The sequence below is a fragment of the Dipodomys merriami genome, unplaced genomic scaffold, assembly GCF_024711535.1.
Source record: "Dipodomys merriami isolate MVZ:Mamm:240054 unplaced genomic scaffold, mDipMer1.0.p SCAF_10, whole genome shotgun sequence".
Taxonomy (NCBI): Eukaryota; Metazoa; Chordata; class Mammalia; order Rodentia; family Heteromyidae; genus Dipodomys; species Dipodomys merriami.
This window is the reverse complement of record NW_027202271.1, coordinates 46,895,725-46,915,453: the sequence shown is the minus strand read 5'-3', so window position 1 is coordinate 46,915,453 and position 19,729 is coordinate 46,895,725. Positions and strand designations below refer to the sequence as shown.

At 41.3% G+C, this 19,729-nt stretch overlaps 1 protein-coding gene across 2 annotated transcripts in view; it reads left to right on the top strand.

The window, feature by feature from the left end:
- Window positions 1–750: 750 nt before the first annotated feature.
- Window positions 751–19,729, top strand: part of Ccdc38 (coiled-coil domain containing 38) — a 42,456-nt gene continuing 23,477 nt past the window's right edge. For both annotated transcript variants that reach the window (XM_069990293.1, XM_069990292.1), the window contains exons 1-9: window positions 751–882; window positions 3,043–3,215; window positions 4,415–4,447; window positions 5,181–5,234; window positions 6,286–6,386; window positions 8,606–8,768; window positions 11,627–11,691; window positions 18,369–18,532; window positions 18,636–18,716. In XM_069990293.1, the coding sequence (XP_069846394.1) occupies window positions 5,195–5,234; window positions 6,286–6,386; window positions 8,606–8,768; window positions 11,627–11,691; window positions 18,369–18,532; window positions 18,636–18,716 (614 nt within the window). In that variant the 5' untranslated portion in view covers window positions 751–882; window positions 3,043–3,215; window positions 4,415–4,447; window positions 5,181–5,194. The remainder of the gene's footprint in view (window positions 883–3,042; window positions 3,216–4,414; window positions 4,448–5,180; window positions 5,235–6,285; window positions 6,387–8,605; window positions 8,769–11,626; window positions 11,692–18,368; window positions 18,533–18,635; window positions 18,717–19,729) is intronic.

The following is a 19,729-nucleotide window of genomic DNA, read 5'->3' as shown; positions in this document are numbered from 1 at the left end:
CACACTCGTGTGCACCTGTGTGTACTGTGTGCCTATATATGTGTGCATGTGTATATGTGTACTGCGTGTGTGTGCATGTGTGTGCATGTCTGAATGCATGTGTGTGGTGTGTGCACGTGTGTGGTGTGTGCACGCACGGGTGTGCATGTGTGTACTGTGTGCCTGTATGTGCGTGTGTGTGTACTGTGTGTGTGTGCATGTCTATGAGTGCATGTGTGTGGTGTGTGCACGAGTGTGGTGTGTGCACACACTTGTGCACACCTGTGTGTACTGTGTCCCTGTATGTGTGTATGTGTATATGTGCACTGCGTATGTGTGCATGTGTGTGCATGTCTATGAGTGCATGTGTGTGGTGTGTGCACGTGTGTGGTGTGTGTGTGTGTGTGTGTGTGTGTGTCTGTCCAAGAGTAGAGGCCGGGGGCGGGGTGGGAACAGAACCTGAGATGGAGTTCCAGGAGGGGACAGGATGAGAAGAATCCGCAGCTGGGGACAGATCTGGGGGCGCAGAGAGGATCCACTGGGAAGGGGGTGAGCCGAGGGAGGAAGCGCGAGGGTCACCGTGTGGACAGGGGTGTGTGGGAAGAGGTGCGATGGAGAGAAGGTGGGGGACAGGAAGCGGGGCGGTGGGGAGGCTGCCCTGGGCAGGAGATGCGATGCGTGGGGTCACGCGGCGTGGAGGAACCCGGCGGGCGCCCGCACTTTTCGGTTGGTCAGCTCTGCTCCAGGATTCGCTTCCAGAGCGTCCCCAAGATGAAGGGGAACCCGGGTGAGGGGGGATAGATCCAAGACCACGCGGATCCTCGCCGGACGCCTCTGCCCACTTCGCCCCTACGGCTTCCTGAAGGCTAGGTTGGAGCTGCACCTGGGCCCAAACTCGCAGAGGTAAAGCAGGCCGCAGCCCGAGCCCAGCCCGGTCCGCCCCACCCATCCCAACCGTACCCCAGAGTATACTCTCCTCAAGTGTAAGAAAGATGGTCTGTGAATCTCACACCTTTTTTCCTCTTCTTCTTCCTCTTCCTCTTCCTCTCCATCTATTGCTAGGAAACACGGGCTGGTGTTGTGTTAATGCTTAATTACTTTGGGTTAGACACTGTCTAACCACTGCCAACCCCACCAACAAATCCTACAGAGCCAAGAGCAAAAACTCCCTCAGAAAAACAAAGCTAAAACCATGCTCGATAGGAAAGGTACTCGTTACCCTACTCATGTAACTGTAACCCCTCTGTACAGTATTTTTACAATAAAAAATATATACAAAAAATAAGAAAGGCAAAAAGAAAAAGAAATCTAAAAAGAAACCACATTCAATCAGGACCTTAAAAAAAGAGAGGCCAGGGAAAAGAGAGAAAGGAAAACAACTGAAAAGAAATAATGCGATGGAAAGAGACACCATAGGGGGGAAAAATCCAAAAATGATTCCCCCCCCCTTCAGCACAAAATAACAAACCTCTGTGTATTTATGCAGTTTTTTTTTTTTTTTTTTTTTTTTTTTTTTTTTTTTTTTGGTCCGGTCGTGGGGCCTGAACTCTGGGCCTGGGCGCTGTCCCTCAGCTCTTCAGCTCAAGGCGAGAGCGCTCTACCACTTGAGCCACAGAGCCACTTCCGGCTTTTTTATCTTTTTGCTTATGTGGTGCTGAGGAATCGAACCCAGGGCCTCAGGCATGCAAGGCAAGCGCTCTACCACTGAGCCATCTTCCCAGCCCTATTTATGCAGTTTTAAAGAACAAAAGGAAACAGAAACACATGCTACCACTGATTCACAGAGAAATATTAAAATATAAATGTTCTGCTGACTTTAATCTGTCTTATTTTGCCACTACAAGAACAGTTGCAGATTCATGCAGCTGTTGATATAAAGGATGGGTTAAAACTATAGGGATAAAGGAAGGTTTAGGGGATTTCTGCTTTTGTTATGCGCTACTTGAGCTCAGGTTATTACGCTTTCCCTAAGCCTGTTTTCTTGTCCCTATTACTGGAATAATTGTTTCTGCTCTCTGGATTTGTTTGAGCTTTAAATGAAAAAAAAAAAGTAAATAACTTAGGCCAATGCTTACTTTTAAATGAGTAATAAATAGTGTCACCATCATTAGGTTCTGTGTCTGTGTGTGTGCACATACACACTCGCACTTGTACTGGGGTTTGAACTCAGAGTCTGTCCCTTAGCTTTTGCACTTAAGGCTGGAGCAATATCACGTGAGCCACAGCTCTCACTTAGAGTTTTGGTGTTGTTGTTATTGTTTGTGAATGTGGTTAATTGGAGATAAAGAGTCTCACAAACTTTCCTTCTTGGGGCTGGTTTTGAACCATAATCCTCTCAAGACTCAACCTCTTGAGTAGCTAGGAAAACAAAAGTGAGCCTTGGGGGGCTGAGAAGGTGGCTCAGTGGTAGAATGCTTGCCTTGCATACATGAGACCCTGGATTCGATTCCTCAGCACCACATAAGCAGAAAAAGCCGGAAGTGGCACTGTGGCTCAAGTGGTAGACCACTAGCCTTGAGCTGAAGAGCTGAGGAACAGCGCCCAGGCCCAGAGTTCAGGCCCCTGGAACAACAAAAAAACAAAACAACAAAAGTGAGTCTCAGGTGCCCTGCTTTCATCAGGTTGTTTTAATCCTGCTGTTTGTCTCGCTGGCCCATTGGGTTAAGGATCTGGTTTCAGACAGTAGTACCAGTTCCACTCCTCACTTCAGAGAAGTATTACATATTAAGTACACACTCTTCTTGTAGCTTCCAAAGTTTTGGCTCATCTACAGAAAGCATCCTTTTCCATGAGCATTTGTGTCTGTAGGTGAAGTGAATGCATCTGATTGCACCTGCAAACAAGAGGTTTGCAAAGCAGGATGTCTAAGCGTGATTTCTCTCATTGGTTACTGTTGAGTAGGTGGCGGGGGGGGGGGGGGAATAACTAATTTTTCCTTAGTAATAACTAACATCCCTGTTGATCTTGTCAGTTTGCAAAGTATTTTCCCCATCACCTGACTACATTTTCAGACTTCCTTCCCCTATACTTCCTGCCATTTGACCTCCAGTTCTATTTTTCCAGTTTCTAGTCAGAAACGTCAACAGAAAATCCATACCAAACAGCAAACCTGACGCCAGCAGGGCCACAGAGGTCAGGCTGAAAGTAATTTCCTCATCCTTGTGCTCAGCTCCTGATCTAATCAGAAGAGGTGGGTCAGGGAGCAGGCCAAGGACCTCGTGGCCTCTGACTTTCAGGTAAACAAAAATCTGCTAGCTCTGAGGTCTCCACACCATGCAAGGGCACAGTGCACAGCCCTTCCTCCCAGTATTTGCCCAAGGTGGGTGGGGAGGAGGTGGGGAGAAAAATGGAAAGACATTGGGTCTGAGAGAATCTATGCAGGAGTGTGTGTGTGTGTGTGTGTGTGTGTGTGTGTGTGTGTGTGTGTGTGTGTGTGTGTGTGTGTGTGTGTGTGTGTGTGTGTGTGTGTGTGTGTGTGTGTGTGTGTGTGTGTGTGTGTGTGTGTGTGTGTGTGTGTGTGTGTGTGCCCATCCTGGGCTTGAACTCAGTGTTGTTCCTGAGCTGCTTTTGCTTGAGGCTAGTGCTCTACCACTTGAACCACAGCTTCACTTCTGGCTTTTTGATAGTTTATTGGAAATAAGAGTCTCACAGAGTTTCCTGCCTGGTGGCTTTGAGCCACAATCCTCATATGTCAGCCTCCTGAGTAGTGAGGATTACAGGCATGAGCCACTGATGCTTGACTTGGCTTGGCTTAGATATAACATTTAAGAAGGAAGCAAAAAAAACCAGTATTTAAAATAAGCAATACTCTTAATGCATTATTTGAAAATGCAAAACATAATGTTTAAACACAAGTGTTTAAATAAAGACAAGATGTGTGAGCTAGATTCAGGCTGAGGATTTTGGGGGTCACATCAATACAAACTCAGATCCTGGCTGTATTTAAAATTTTTGATATTATGATCATGGTATTTGCTTTTCATCACTGTAACAAATGATCTGGTACCATCAGCTTATAAAGAGTTAAAGCTTTATTTTGGATCACAAGTTTGAAAGTCAGTGATCAGTTGACCCTGTTGCTTTGGGCTTCTGGTGAGATAGCACATCCTGGTAAGAGTACACAGTGGAATAAAACCATTCATCTCGTGGCCAGGAGTGAAGACAGAGGAAAAGGAAAAAACTGGACTCCCAGAATCTCCTTCAAAAGCACATTTAGAATAACCTAAAAACCTCTCAGTAGGCACCATCCCTCAATAGCACCCAGCTGGGAACCCCTTTTAATCAGTCTTTGAGGGGTATTCAAGAACAAAACTATAATATGAATTATAGATTTCTCCTGCATTAATTAGGAATAACTGTATTAGCATGTTATTTATGTTGATAACTGAGCTGTTTTCTTAAGGTTTATGTTTGTCTTTCATGTTTTTTTTTGAAGGAGGACAACAGTTGCTTAAATTTTACAACGCAGGTGAGTACCTCAATCCCCTAACCCTAATGCTAAACCTGATCAGAATGAAAGGAGAGATTGTGCCAAATCAGAGGTAATCACCTTAATGTTTGGTAAATAGCTTGGTAATGTTTGGTAAAAACCTGTCAGGTTTTTGCATGTGTTGTTTTTTTACTCATATGATTTCCATTCTCTTGAAATAGTGGGGTTTTTTTTTACTTATAATATGTGGTAGGCAGGGTAAATAGTGACTATAGAATCTTTTTTTTTGGGGGGGGGGTCCGGTCATGGGGCCTGAACTCTGGGCCTGGGCCCTGTCCCTCAGCTCTTCAGCTCAAGGCTAGCACTCTACCACTTGAGCCACAGCGCCACTTCCAGCTTTTTTTCTTTTTGCTTATGTGATGCTGAGGAATTGAACCCAGGGCCTCATGCATGCAACGCAAGCACTCTACCACTGAGCCACCTTCCCAGCCCCTATAGAATCTTTTTAAAGGGCCACATGACAATTTATTTTACAGGTATACCAGTTATTCAATTCTCATTTATTGACACTTAAAGAACATTATGCTTTTTTTTTCTTTACCTAGATATCTGATTCTTTTTCTGGGGATCAGTTGCTAGAACTGAAATCACTGGGTTATAGAGACTGTGTGTATGATTCCTTTAAAAACCAGAAAGGTTAGCACTTGAATTTAGCCTCTTTATGCAATAGCTACAGAATTGTTCTAAAATGTATTTCCTTTTCTTTGAACAGGACTAGGAGACAAAATGTCATCACATTTATTGTCATCAAGATTGAATTTGGGAGGTAAAAGGAAATCAATCAATGAGTTCTTGCTTTGTACCTAGTGCCATTAGGCCCCACAGTTCGTGAGGATATAAACAAGAATGCTGCACCACAAGCACGAGAGACAAAGAGCTCATGAACTAACTGATGGATTTCTGAAAGTGTCTAATCTGGGCACCTCTTAGTCTAGACGCGTTAACACTTTTAACACTAACCCTTATAGCCACCCAGTCCCAGGACCCTTTGAGTACTCAACCTCTGTTGGCCATGTTCTTGTACTCTTCCATACTCCTACTATCCTTAAACCCCGCTGCTTGGACTCACCCTCAGCTGTCTCTTCTCCATCCAGGCCTAAGATGTCAAGTACTTCCCTGACATCTTCAAGCCTCACAGAGCCCCAAAAGCCTAATAAGTAAGTTCCCCTGTTCTTGTCCTGATGTGAGCCCATCTCATGAGAAGAGTCCCCACCTGGTTAATCTGTCAGCTGGAGCAGCTACAATTTACTTCATCTGCAATCTAGTAGATTGCTCTTCTCCATGAACACACAAACAGGCTCAAACAGTTTGATCGCCTGCCCTCTGTGGGGACCTGGAAATTCCTTACCTTCTTGTTTATGTCTGCTGCTTTCTCCCCCTCTTCCCCCCCACCCCCTCTTTCTAACTCATAGATCTACCAAAAGAAATGTGTCTGGGGTTTCTGTAATCCCAGCCATTCTCAAAATAGTATCCGCTACTCTGCTAAAGACCGCTTTGTTTTATGGAGTTGGGTTTCAGGAGCATTACAAATACTGAGTTTGGTGCCATGGGACACAGAAGGTCTGTGCCTTGTGCCTGGGAGCTGGGGAGCTGAATCTTCCGTTACCTGGGGAGGCAAGGTCTCTGCGTGCTACCGTCTCACGCACCCCACGATGCCTCTCACTCTGCCCCTGCTAGGGGGAGCTCTACCCTTCTGGCCAAAAGAAAAAGAGGAAGAAATTATTCTTTGGTTAATCTTGTAAGAAAATTTCCCATTTTCCTTCTTTCCTTCCCTCTCTGACTCCTTCCTTTTCCCCCCACCTCTCTCTGTCTCTTAGGTAAAGGAAAACATGACTCAGACAACAAGGACAAGCCTTATAAGGTCTTTGTCAAAGATCTGTTTCTTTTTAAAGAAAATGAATTGGCGGCCAAGAAAAAGGTATGAGTGTGTGTGTGTGTGTGTGTGTGTGTGTGTGTGTGTGTGTGTGTGTGTGTGTGTGTGTGTGTGTGTGAAAATTGCAGTCCTCACTAATGGTAGAATAATTTGCTCTTATTTGAGCTTTTATGTGTTAAGACATGGTATCAGATATTGACCCAGTGAGTGTCATATGTGGAGGACACTGTTTGGGGAACAGCATAATCACATCAAGTACAAGGCAGAGACCTGTGAAGATTGCCACCTAATGAGAGGAGACAGATACTGTTATAATCCAGTACGACAGATATGGTGCAGCCCACTTTCCTGATTCTCACATCCACATTTTCCTTGTGTGTGTGTGTAGGGGGGCACATGTGCCAGTGTGGCTTGAACTGAGAGCTTTTTTCGCCTAAGGCTGGTGCTCTACCACTTGAGCCATACCTTCCTTCTTAGCTTTTTGGTAGTTAATTGGAGATATAAAGTCTCAAGGACTTTCCTGCCTGGATGGCTTTGAACTCCAGTCCTCAGATCTCAGACTCCTAAGCAGCTAGGATTACAGATATGAACTAATGGCATCCAATTCATTTTCACATTTCTGAAATTGAGTCTGGCTTCCACAGTGTCATCCATCATTGTCCCTGTATAAAATAACAACACATCTTTATTCTAAAAACCATAAAATAAATGGCATGTTAGAGTTGATAGACTATAATAACATAGGCATGCACAGGAAACAGAGAAAGGCATACTTATCTTGGTTGGTGAAAAGACAGAAGGAAGGGTATTTCACACACACACACACACACACACACACACACACAGGTAAAGGCTTCACTGAGCTAACTAGAACTGAATGTTCAAGAACAAGTCAAAATTTACCAAGCTGAAAGGGATAAGACATGTCTCTGTGTGTGTTGGTAGTGGGGGGGGGGAGGATTAAAGTAGAGGAGAGGGTATCATTTTAGAAGTATTTGGTATAAAGCTACATCTGCAATGAGGCAATCATTCCTGTGGTATCTGCACAGCTAATCTCACTATTTCTGTGGTCCTTGATGTCAGGGGCAGGTTCACATTTCTAGAGATTTCTTCCTTTCCTCCCTGAGGCCAGGCTCAACAGGACTTTCTCAGCCTTGATTAGAAGGGAAAGAAAATAGAATGAAGAAAGGCTTAACAGTTGATTCTTCTCTGTGTGATTCATCTGGGTGTGATCACTTTTCTGCAGATGTTGTATAGTTTCATTGAACTGAACCCAAAATTAAATGGAAAGAATATTAATAAAATTCAGGAGTTTATGAATATATCTCCACTCTGGAGGTCTGTTTCCTCTCAAGTTTTCAGTTCTGTAGAACCAGTCCTTCCTTAGAGTTTACAGGTTTGGCCTGCCTTTTGGACAAGATGTGAAAATAAAACCAAAAGTCCCATATTGGTGAAATAAAGTTTAATAAAGCTTCAGTTTCTCCGTGTGTGTGTGTGTGTGTGTGTGTGTGTGTGTGTGTGTGTGTGTGTGTGTGTGTGTGTGTGTGTGTGTGTGTGTGTGTGTGTGTGTGTGTGTGTGTGTGTGTGTGTGTGTGTGTGTGTGTGTGTGCTGATCCTAGAGCTTGAACTCAGGGCCTGGGCACTGTTCCTGAATTCCAGATCCACTTCCAGCTTTTTTGGTAGCTAAGGGGCAATAAGAGTCTCATATGGACTTTCCTGCCCTGGCTGTCTCTGAACAATGATCCTCTGATCTCAGCCTCCTGAGTAGCTAGGAATACAGATGTGACCCACTAGCACCTGACTCCAAAGATATATACATATATATATATATATATATATAATTTTTATTGTTTATTTTTGTCAGTTGTGGGGCTTGAACTCAGGTCCCAGGTGCTATCCCTGAGCTCTTTCCCTTAAGTTAGTGCTCTACCACCACTTCCAGTTTTCTGGTGGTTAATTCGAGATAAAAGTCTCACAGATTTTCCATTACGGGGCTTGCCATCCTCAGATCTCAGCCTCCTGGTAGCTTGGATTACAGGCATGAGCCATCAGTGCCCAGTTAATTTCTAGAAATATTTCTGCTCAGGTTCCTATGGGGGAAAAAATTAAAAACTGAATTTAAATTAAGACTGTGCACACTCCTTCAAAGGTGAGAATTTGGAATTGCTTGTTTTTTAATATCCTATGTTATAAAGATTATTTTCATATAAGATCACTATGTCAATAAAGCATCATTCTATTAACGTCATTCTCCACTTGGACAGGAGAAAGTTTTGAACCGAAGCATGAAAGTCTACCAGAAGACGACGTTCTCCTCCCGAATGAAGAGCCGGTCACACCTGAGCCAGCTGACTTTTTACTCTGACCCAGGGGGTTCATTGGAAAATATGGGGCTAGATCCGACTCTCATTCTCAGGTTGACAGAAGGTAAGTCTGAATGACTATTTCTTGGACAACATGATTTTGAATATTACCTTAGGTAATTTGGGGAATTTTCTGGAGGTGAGAAAAACAGCTGTCTCACAGTGATGGAGAGGATCTTTATATATAGATGTTGAGAGGGAGGAGAGAAGTCTATTTTAAATAAGAAACATACCTTTCCAACAAAAAGGTTAACTGATTTTCACATCTTTTAGGAGGAAACTCACTGGCAAAGGTGGGGGCGGGGTAACTTAAAAAACTAAAGACTCTGATTATCCCTACTGAGATTTGTTTGTTTTTTGTTTGTTTTTGTCAGTCATGGGGTTTAAACTCAAGGCCCAGGTGCCACCCGTTGGGCTTCATTGCTCAAGGTGAGAACTCTACCACTTTGAACCACAGAGCCACTTTCAGTTTTCTGGGGGTTAATTATAGCTGAGAGTCTCATGGACCTCCTTGCCTGTGATCCTCACATCTCAGCCTCCTGAGTAGCTAGGATTAAGGTGTGAGCCTCTGGCACCCAGCTCCTACTGAGTTTTAGATGTAGAAATATAGAAATTTTCTAAGGTTGGAGAAACTAGGATTGCTCGTGCTGGAAAACTCATAGAACTAGGAAGCTAATGGAATTAAATAAGCTTGCGTGTTATTGCAAAAACAAAATCAAATACAACCCTGATCTTATTGACCTTTAGCATCTAAAATATTATAAGATGCTAATTAAAAGTAACTAAAATAATTAAAAGAATAATTGATTATAGGTGGGTTTTATCTTTATGTCTCAGTCTGATTTTACATATAATGGCGAGCTGAAAGTCATCAAGTACATTTAAAATAGCAAGTCATATATCTGAGAAAGAATTCTGAGGGAAATTGACTTGGTTCCTTTCCCCTCCCACTGGGAGCTTGAACTCAAGGCTTGGACACTGATCCTTAGCCTTTTCACTCAAAGTTGGTGCTCTACCATTTGAACCACAGCCCCACTTCTGGCTTTTTTTGAGTAGTTAATTGGAAATAAGAGTCTCACAGACTTTCCTGCCCCAACTGGCTTTGAACCATGACCCTCAGATTTCAGCCTCATGAATAGCTACAATTACAGGCATGAACCACCAGCATCTAGCTGAAACTGTTAGGGTTTTTTATTATTATTATTTTTTTGTTTATGTGCTAGTGAGGAATCGAACCTAGTGCCTCATGAATGCCAGGCAAGCACTCTACTATTAAGCCACATTCCCAGCCCTGATACTGTTAGTTTTGTTAGAGGTGAAGGTGGTAGTATACTTACGTTTTGAAACTGCCTTGTCTGGGTGAATTATATACAAAAGCACTCATGGATAAAATGATCCAAGGATTCTGATTTTTCTATATAGTACTCCAGAAAGGGGAAATGGAGGAGAGGGACCAAAGATAAGATGGATAAAAGGTTAACAGTGTTGAAGTAGGTGCCAAGTACATGGGGGTCCATTAGATACTTCTCCTCTTATATGAGTATTGATGATTTCCATTATATAAAGTTTGCTGTTGTTGTTTTTCAGTCCTGGAACTTGAACTCAGGGCCTGGGCTTTTTCACTCAAGGCTAGTGCTCTACCACTTGAGCCACAGCACCACTTCCAATTTTCTGGTGATTAATTGGAGATAAAAATCTCACAGACTTTCCAGCCCAGCCTGGCTTTGAACCATGATCGTCAGATCTCAGCCTTCTGAGTAGCTAGGCCTACAGGTGTGAGCCACCAGTGCCCAGCCATAATATTTTTTAAGATTTAAAAGAGAGCTATGTTTTATGGGCTGGTTACTTTGGCATATAGTTTAATCCTCAACAAAATGCCATCACATGTGTTTGCCTCTTCCTTGTACCTGATGAATGTAGTTCAATGAGTTTGAGTCACCCCAAAGCTCTAAGGGGATGCAGAAGTCAAGTCAAGGCCTGTCTGACTCCAAAGCTTGTTGTTACCTCCCAAGTAATAGTGATTAACACCTAGTACAATTGTTGTTGCTATTATATAATGGCCTGCAAAATCAAATGATTGCACATTCTAATTGTATTGTCTAGATAATAGTGGCTAACAATTATTAAGAAGTCACTGAGTGTTTTATAATCTATTGCTTCATTTCCTTCTGCCAATACCACATGTAACCAAGTCATAAACTACTTAGGCTAACTTTTGAGTCTCTATTTCAGTAGCTTTCTAAAAAGCCAGAGGTAGAATAATTATTGTTTGTCTTTCAAATTTGGTGTTTTCCCCTTGGTTTCCTCCTCCTAAAGCAACAATCCCTATCTGGGACATTGCAGAAGGTACAGCAAAAGGAGAGCCAGAGAGAAATGGGTAGTAATTCTTAAAGCTTCAGCTTGGAAGAAACAGAGATTGTGTCCATGTTACTGCGTGGCCACGCCTCACCGCTGCTGAGTGATTTATGTGTATAATTTTCCAAACTGGGGGGAAAAAAACTTTTCATAGTTTTTTTTTTTTTTAGTATTTCCTGTCTTGTTTTCTACATGATCAAATGATCATCTTCTTTCCTGATACAAATTCAGCTGTGGTGTCAAAAAACATGTTGCCTGAGGACCCCAGGTTTCTGTCTAGATTGACTATCTATTATGATTTTAAGCAGTTCCATCTTGTCCGTTGCAGCATAGGCTTAGAAAAAGCCTCCCCCTCTCCCCTCGTCTGACTTGAAGGGACTTACGCAAAGATATTGACGTTGTTAAGCTTCAGGACCCAAATAGGTAGTAATGAATTCTCTAGAATACGATTGGACACCAAAATTAAGCCTAGATACATGCTGAATGTAATTACTTTTTTATTCTTCTTCCATATAGCATCTTTGAAAGATAATGAACATTAAAGATAATATTCAATATTCTTTACAGGTGCAGATGCAAAAAAGACTCTCTTTGACTTTATAAATGACCAGAGAAGCAGGTTTCTACTTGAGGTAGTAAAGATAAATTTTCTTCCACTAGCTGAACAGAAAACATCTTGTATTGCATTGCCAAATATTTACCTTGACATAGTACTTTTTCACAACATGTCCCAAGTCTATTGGCTGAATGAATTGGTTCATTCTTGTCTTCATTTACTTGGGTAATATTTATTGAATGTTTACCATGTGCCAAGTAGTGAACACACACACACACGTACACACACACACACACACACACACACACACACACACACACACACACACACACATTCCTCAGGGAGTTTATATTCTAGTAATCTATTAGGAAAATTACTTTTGAGGATATCTCCCATTTTTTCAATTCTCTCCCCCAAAAACCTTGGTGACACTCAAGAAATCCAATTTAATTTAGGTCTTCTTGAAGTTTTGGTTGAATATGGTGGGAATCAAAGCACACTGGAAATTCAGAGAATTCTGAAATCTAACCCATATCTTTGTTTCAGCATTTGATGAAAATAACAAAAAACTTTTATCCTACCATCAAAAACCTTTAATGAGAAACCAGTCCATGTAACTGAAAATGTGATTATTTAGTATCTCTATATGAATATTCAATATTCACTTAGTATCTCTATGTGACTACACATATTCACTTAGTATCTCAATGGGAAGATAATTATGAAAATAATTAATTGTGCGTTGTTTAAATCTCTGTTGTCAAGTATGTAATCAATCATCTAAAGACAGCCTGCATCTATTAAAGTCTCTGATGTTAATGAGTAAGTGAAAATGTATTTGTGACCAGCCCATACCTGTAATCCCAGATATTCAGGAGACAGAAATAGGGGATCATAATTTTAGGTTAGCCTAGGTTAAAAAAAATTAGTGATGTGATCCACACAATCGTTAGGAAATACTTGGAAAACGTATACAATAAACTGGGAACTCCAAAAGAAATTGATTTGTTTTTAGATAAAGTTGGCCTACTAAACCTGAACCAAGAGTTTATAAATCATTTTAATAGATCTATAACAAATAAAGAGATTGAAACAGTAATAAAGAATCTACTGACAAAGAAGAGCCCATGATCTGATATTCATAGCGAAATTCTACAAGACCTTTAATGAACTACTCAAAAACTTGTCCATGAAATAGAAAGGGAAGAAGCACTATCAAACTCATTCTATAAAACTAGTATTATGTCATTCCAAAACCAGAAAGGGACACAACAAGCGAAGAGAACTATAGAGCCATCTCGGATGAACATACATGAAAATTTTTCCAACAAAATGTTTGCTAAGTGAACTCAACAACATATCAAAAAATTGCATGTCATGATCAAATTGGTTTTATTCTAAGTATGAACATATGTGAATCAATAATGTGTAATACAATACAGAAACAGGATCAGAAACAATTATCATAATCATCTCAGCTAATTTTTAAAAAACCCTTTGACAAATTTAAATTCCATTTGTGATAAAAAAAAAAGCTCTGAAAAAAAAATAAGAATAGAAGGAATGTACCCGAATATAATAAAGGTTATATACAGCCATTATCACACTAAGTGGGAAAAAGCAAATAATTTCTCTTAAAGTCAGTATTAAGACAAGTATGTGATAATATTGGACTTCTTAGTCAAAGTGATAAGGCAAGAAAAATAAAAGGATGCTAACAGGGAAAGAATGTCAAGTTACCCCCATTTGCAGGTTATATGATCCTATATCTAAAGAACTCTGAAGATTCTACTTCAAAACTCCTACATCTTATAAATACCCTTGGCAACATAGTATGAAGTAAAATCAACAAAAATCAGTATCTTTTTTTGGTTGGTAATGGGCTTAAACTCTGGGCTTAGGCGCTGTCCCTCAGCTCTTCAGCTCAGGCCCCACTTCCTGTTTTCTGATGGTTAATTGGAGATAACAGACTCACAGACTTTCCTTGTCTGGGCTGGCTTTGAACTGTGATCCTCACATCTCAGCCTTGTGAGTAGCTAGGATTACAGGTGTGAGCCATCAGCACCCAGCTCAGTATCTTTTTTGTATACCAACAATGAACAGGCCGAGAGGGAAATTAGAAGAAAATGTTCCATTTAAAGTAGCCTCAAAAACAAAAAACAAAAAAACAAAACAAAATGCCAGCCAGACACCAGTGGCTCACACCTATATCCTAGCTACTCAGGAGGCTGAGATCTGAGGATCACAGTTCAAAGCCAGCCTTAGCAGGATGGTCTGTGAGATTCTTATTGCCAATAAAACTACCCATGTCAGAGTGGAGCTGTGGCTCAAGTGGTTAAGCGTTAACCTTGAGCAAAATAAGCTCAGAGCCAGTGCATAGGCCATGAGTTCAAGCCCTGGGACCAGCAAAGACAAACAAAAACCCCAAAAATAAAAACCCTAGGAATAAACCTAACTAAAAAGTTTAAAGACTTCAATTAAAACCATAAAATCCTGAGCCAGGTGCCAGTGGCTCACACCTGTAATCCTAACTACTCAGGAGCCTGAGATCTGAGGATCATGGTTCAAGGCCAGCCAGGGCAGGAAAGTCCATGAGACTCTTATCTCCAATAAATCACTAGAAAACCAGAAGTGGCGCTGTGGCTCAAGTGGTAGAGCCCTCACCTTGAGCTGAAGAGCACAGGGACAGCGCCCAAGCCCAGAGTTCAAGCCCCACAAGTGACCCCCTCCCCCAAAAAGAAAAGAAAACTATAAAATCTTGAAGAAAGAAATTGAAGAAGGTACCAGAAGATGGAAGGGCTCCTATGCTTATGAATTGGCAGAATCAATATCATGAATGACTGTAATACCCAAAGACATCTACAAATTCAGAACAATATCCATAAAAATCCCCAAATAGCAATTCTTAAATTTAGATAGAAGGCACAAAATAGTCACCAACTAGTACAAAAGGTACCAAATAGCCAAAGTAATCTTGAGAAGAAAAAAAAAGGCAATGCTGGAAATATCACAATACTGGCCTTCAAATTATACTACAAAGCTATGGTAATTAAAAAAAAAAAAAGCATGGTGCTGGCACAAAAATAGACACAAAGACCAATGGAACAGATAAGAAAACTCAAACATTAATCCACAAACCAACAGCCATCTGATTTTTGACAGATGGCTAAAGAGAGTCTAAAAGGTATGTTGGAGATAGTCTTTTCAACAAATGGTGCTGGGAAAACTGGATATCCACATGTGGAAGACTAAAACTAGATATCAAGAGCTAGGAAGGCTCTGAAATACCACCATAGATGCAAGCTAAGAAATAAGTTTCACATTTTAGTAGGAGACATCACATTTCTGGGCCAAAGATTAATTACTCACTACCATTCTTTTTTTTTTTTTTGTCGGTCGTGGGGCTTGAACTCTGGGCCTGAACGCTGTCCCTCAGCTCTTCAGCTCAAGGCTAGTGCTCTACCACTTGAGCTACAGCGCCACTTCTGGTTTTCTGGTGGTTTATTGGAGATAAGAGTGTCATGGACTTTCCTGCCCGGGCTGGCTTTGAACCTCGATCCTCAGATCTCAACCTCCTGAGTAGCTAGGATTACAGGCATGAGCCACCAGCGCCCTGCCCTAATTACTCACTACCATTCTACTCCTGGGTATTTAACCAAGAAAAAGCAAACCTGTTTATAGCAACTTTTTTTGAAGTGACCTAAACAGGAAACAATGCAACATCCATGGGTGGGTAAATAAGTAAACAAAGTCAATACTTCAACATGATAGACAACTATACAACAGTAATATGGAATATATTGTGGTTATCCAAAGTGACATGGATGAGTCTAATTATGCCAAGTTTAAAAAGTCAGCAAAATAGTTTGTACTTAAATTTCATTTAGGTAAAATTTTAGAAAATTCTATTTAGTCTCTAAGACAGAAACATGTCAGTAGCTGACAGGGCAACAAATTGGAAAGAGGGGAAAGAAAGGATGTATTACAAAGAGGCTGAGGAAACTTCTTGGCATTAAGGATTTATTCTCTATTTTGACTGTGGTGATGATTTTCCAAGTGTACACCTATGTCAACACTTACCAATTCATGTACATTGAGCATGTGGAGTTTGTTAAACATCAGTTATGCTTCAATTGAGCGAAGGTAATGATTTTCTAGGAATTTTCTTTCTTATCTTTTATTTTATTTTATTTGTCAATCATAGGGCTTGAACTCAGGGCCCAGGCACCGGGCCTGAGCTTTTTTGTTCAAAGCTAGCACTCTCCCACTTTGAGCCATAGCTCCATTTCTGGTTGTCTGGTGGTTAAAAGAAGATAAGACTCTCACGCACTTTTCTACCCAGGCTAGCTTTGAACTGTGATCCTCACATCTCAGCTTCCTGAGTAGCTAGAATATCAGGCATGAGCCATCAGTGCCAGTCTGTCTCTCTTTTGTTAAGGTTAGTTTTCCCTTAGAGTCACAAACATACAAACATCTTGTTACTTACCTTGAAAGAAATTTTCATTAGCTCTCAGATTTCTTACCATCTTCTGTCTCAATCTGGTGTTCTCCTTTAGATAAGCAAAATTTTTTCCAAGGATTGTCTTCATTTCCCACTTCTACTTCTCTTCTTATTCTCTCTTAACCCCAATCAAGTTTTTGTCCACATCATTCACCAACACTGCTTTTGCCAAGATCACTTCTGATTGCCACACCAAATTGTCAGTACTCTTTTTCCTTGAATTTGGGAGTCAAAGTTGACCCATTTGACTCCATCTTTTGCTTCTGTTGTTGTTAGTACTGTGGATTGAACCCAGGGCTCACACTTTGCTGCTTGAGCTATAGTCCCTGTTGTTTCATTTTTGTTTTTGAAAGATAGGGTCTTGCTAACTTTACCTGGACTAGCTTTGAACCCCAGGATTGTCCTTCTAGGATGATAGGCCTGATCCATCATACCACATCTCAACTCTTATCTTTCTGGAAACATTTTCATTAGTTGGTCTCCAGGAACTGGTTGCCAGATACTGCATATATGCTTCATAGTTCTTCCTCTCCCTGCTCTTGAATTGTTACAGTGCCCTAATGCACAGTCCTCCCCCTCTGCTCTGTCCACACTCTCGCCAGTCTCCTGGCTGAAATCTTGCAAAGTTATTTCTTGAAATCGGTCCTTCTGCCTCAACTCTAGAACTCAGAGATGCAACTGTAATCCCCTAATATCTCTACTTATACGTAGGCATTTCAGGCTTAACATTTTCAAAATGTTGCTTTTATTTTACTCTTTGCTATGCTTGCGATCCATAGTTCATGCAAGATTCCCTATGCTGTGAATAATAATTCCATTTTCCTAGTTGACTGGGCCAAAATATTGGAGTTATTTTCAACTCCCTACCATCCACATTCAAGAACACCAAAGTATATCACAATATAAATTGTTGCTCTCACCACCAAACCCTGCCTCCTGTTCCTGCTTTGATCCCCTTTAGCCAATCTCTTCTGCACAGTAATAAGATTGAGTCCCTCATCTGCTGAAGATCTGGAGGAACCTGCTCTAGTCCCTGGCTGTCTGTGAGTTCGTTCTTCCCATTGCCCCACCTTGTTCGCTGTGTTCCAGCCACAGGGCCTCCAGGCTGTTTCTGAAATACCCCACACATTCTCTTTCCTCCCTGTGGAGGCACTGGTCAGTGAACCACACAGCTGTCTCTGAGATGCATGATTGGCTCCTTCTGTCCAGTTTCCGATGAATTTTTATCAGAAAGATTTTCACTGGCTAGTCTTCACTTACCTTTGCCCACTGGTAACCCATTCCTTTGGATATCATCAACTCTTCTTTAACTAGAATAGACACTCTGTCAAAGCAATCATGGTTACTTTGTTCACCACTCAAAACAAACCTGGCACATAGCAAACATTCAATAAACACTTGGGGAATAAAGTAATACATAAAATATTTTTGTTATAAACTCAGAGGGCCAATTATTGATTGTAATTTCCTAAAATTATCTCATTTCTATGTTTGACCCATAAATATTTATTGAGACAGGGTCTCACTCTATAGCCTAGGTTTTGTCCCTGCCTGCTCATTCTGAGTGCTGGAATTACAGGCATGCACCACCACACCCAGCTGTCATTTCTATGCTTTAAATTCATTGTAATGGATGTAGCTTTGTTTATTTATCATTTATTGTGCACATATAACATTAAAAACTCAAGTAGATTCTTACATTCTGTCCTAAAAACGCCTAGGTAGATGTGGAAATTGTACTTAGGGGTCTAAACAGGCCTCTCCTAAATGGCTCAGAAGAATGTGTCATTGGCAGGGTGGAGTAGAAATTGCTTTCTCCATTGGCCTTTCCTACTGGAGAAGAAGCTGGTAGACGTGGAGGCTGCAGACAGCCCAGCTGACGCAGGCCTAGAAAGAAAGACGGAGGGTGTTGCATGCTGGGAGCAGATAGCCCAGCTCTTGGAAGAGTTATGTAACTCTTCACAGCTTCATAGCTCTTTGATTGGTCGTGCAGAGCCAATTTGGAACAACCCTGACTCTCCTCCCACAAGTAAGCTAGAGCACCTCACCTCCCTTCTCCCTCCCCCTCAAGGTCACATTCCTTCGTGAACTAAAAGCTAAGCCATTGTCCCAAGATGTCCTCCTACTAGGACTTCTAAACACAAATGATCCCTTCCTGTATAGCGTTTTTTCCTCTGTATTGTGAGACTGCTGGGATGTTCTAGAAATGTGTGCTAATGTTCTTGATGCACTTTCATTTTCAATATTCCCAGTATGCTGTGGCGACCAAAAAAAACACGATTAAAAAGCTTGATAAATGTATAACAACGAAGGAAAATCAACTGAGAAAAGCAGAGAAAAAGCTTCAGGAGGACGCGATGGCCTTTGAAGAGTTCCTTCGAGAAAATGACCAGAGATCTGTAGACGCTCTCAAAGTGTCAGTGTCTTCCTTCTAGCCAAACCCTTCCCCTACTGCTGCTTTGTTTTCGCTTCTCAGAACCCACAATGGCACATGCTAACCAGCTCTCTCAACTTTGCAGTGCAGCTCAAGAAACTCTAAACAAACTCCAAATGACAGCCGAGCTGAAGAAAGCAAACATGGAGATGCAGGTGATAAAAAGGTGAGGTCTGGGCCACTTGCTCCCCTTTTGATAATAAAACCTACAGATGTTTTAGCATTAGATTCTTACATTCCATAAAGATGCCTATTGGTGCTCCGCAAGAAGACCTAAGTGGCAATGACCATTCTGATCAAGAGCTGGTTGGTAGCTCACACCTGTAATCCTAACTACTCAGGAGGCTGAGATATGAAGATTGAGATTTGAAATCTGGGCAGAAAAGTCCATGAGACATTTATCTCCAATTAACTACTTAATTCATTAGTCCTACTAGTCTATCAATCAAGGACTATTCTTGCCTGGGTCTCAGTAGTACATGACTTCTGTCTGGAAAAATCTTCTAACTTGCCGATACAGAAATGGGTTGAAAGACAAAGCAATGTCAGGCTAAATAATGAATCTTTTTTATTCATTTTAAGATACATTTTTTGCCCTACATTTTGCTCTCTGTAATTGGGATTCCTCTTACAATTGCCTTATGATTTTTTAATCAATTTATACTTCTAGTTAAGTAGACTCTCACATTGCAATTAGGCTGTAAAATGAAAAAACTTACAAGGGCAGGAGTTGGGATTTATATTTTTATTTGTGTACCATCTGCCACTTTGTGTATGTGCGGTTGTGTGTGTGTGTGTGTGTGTGTGTGTGTGTGTGTGTGTATACACATATGCGCATGCTAGTAGGGGTATCTTGAACTCAGGGCATTGTGTTCTCACTTAGTTTTTTTGCTAAGGCTAGTGTTCTGTCACTTGAGTCACACCTCCATTTCTGGCTTTTTGCTAGTTAATTGGAGATAAGAGTCTCATGGACTTTCCTGCCTGGGCTGGCTTTGAACCTCAGTCCTTAGATCTCAGCTTCCTGAGTAGCTAGGATTATAGGCATGAGCCACCAGCTCTCGGCTCTGCCACTGTCTTTTGAACCTGCATATTTCTTTCTTCTATAGTCGAGGAAACTCACTTGAACTGATTTTAAATTTCCATAAAGATTCACCATCCTGGGACAATAATTACAGGACC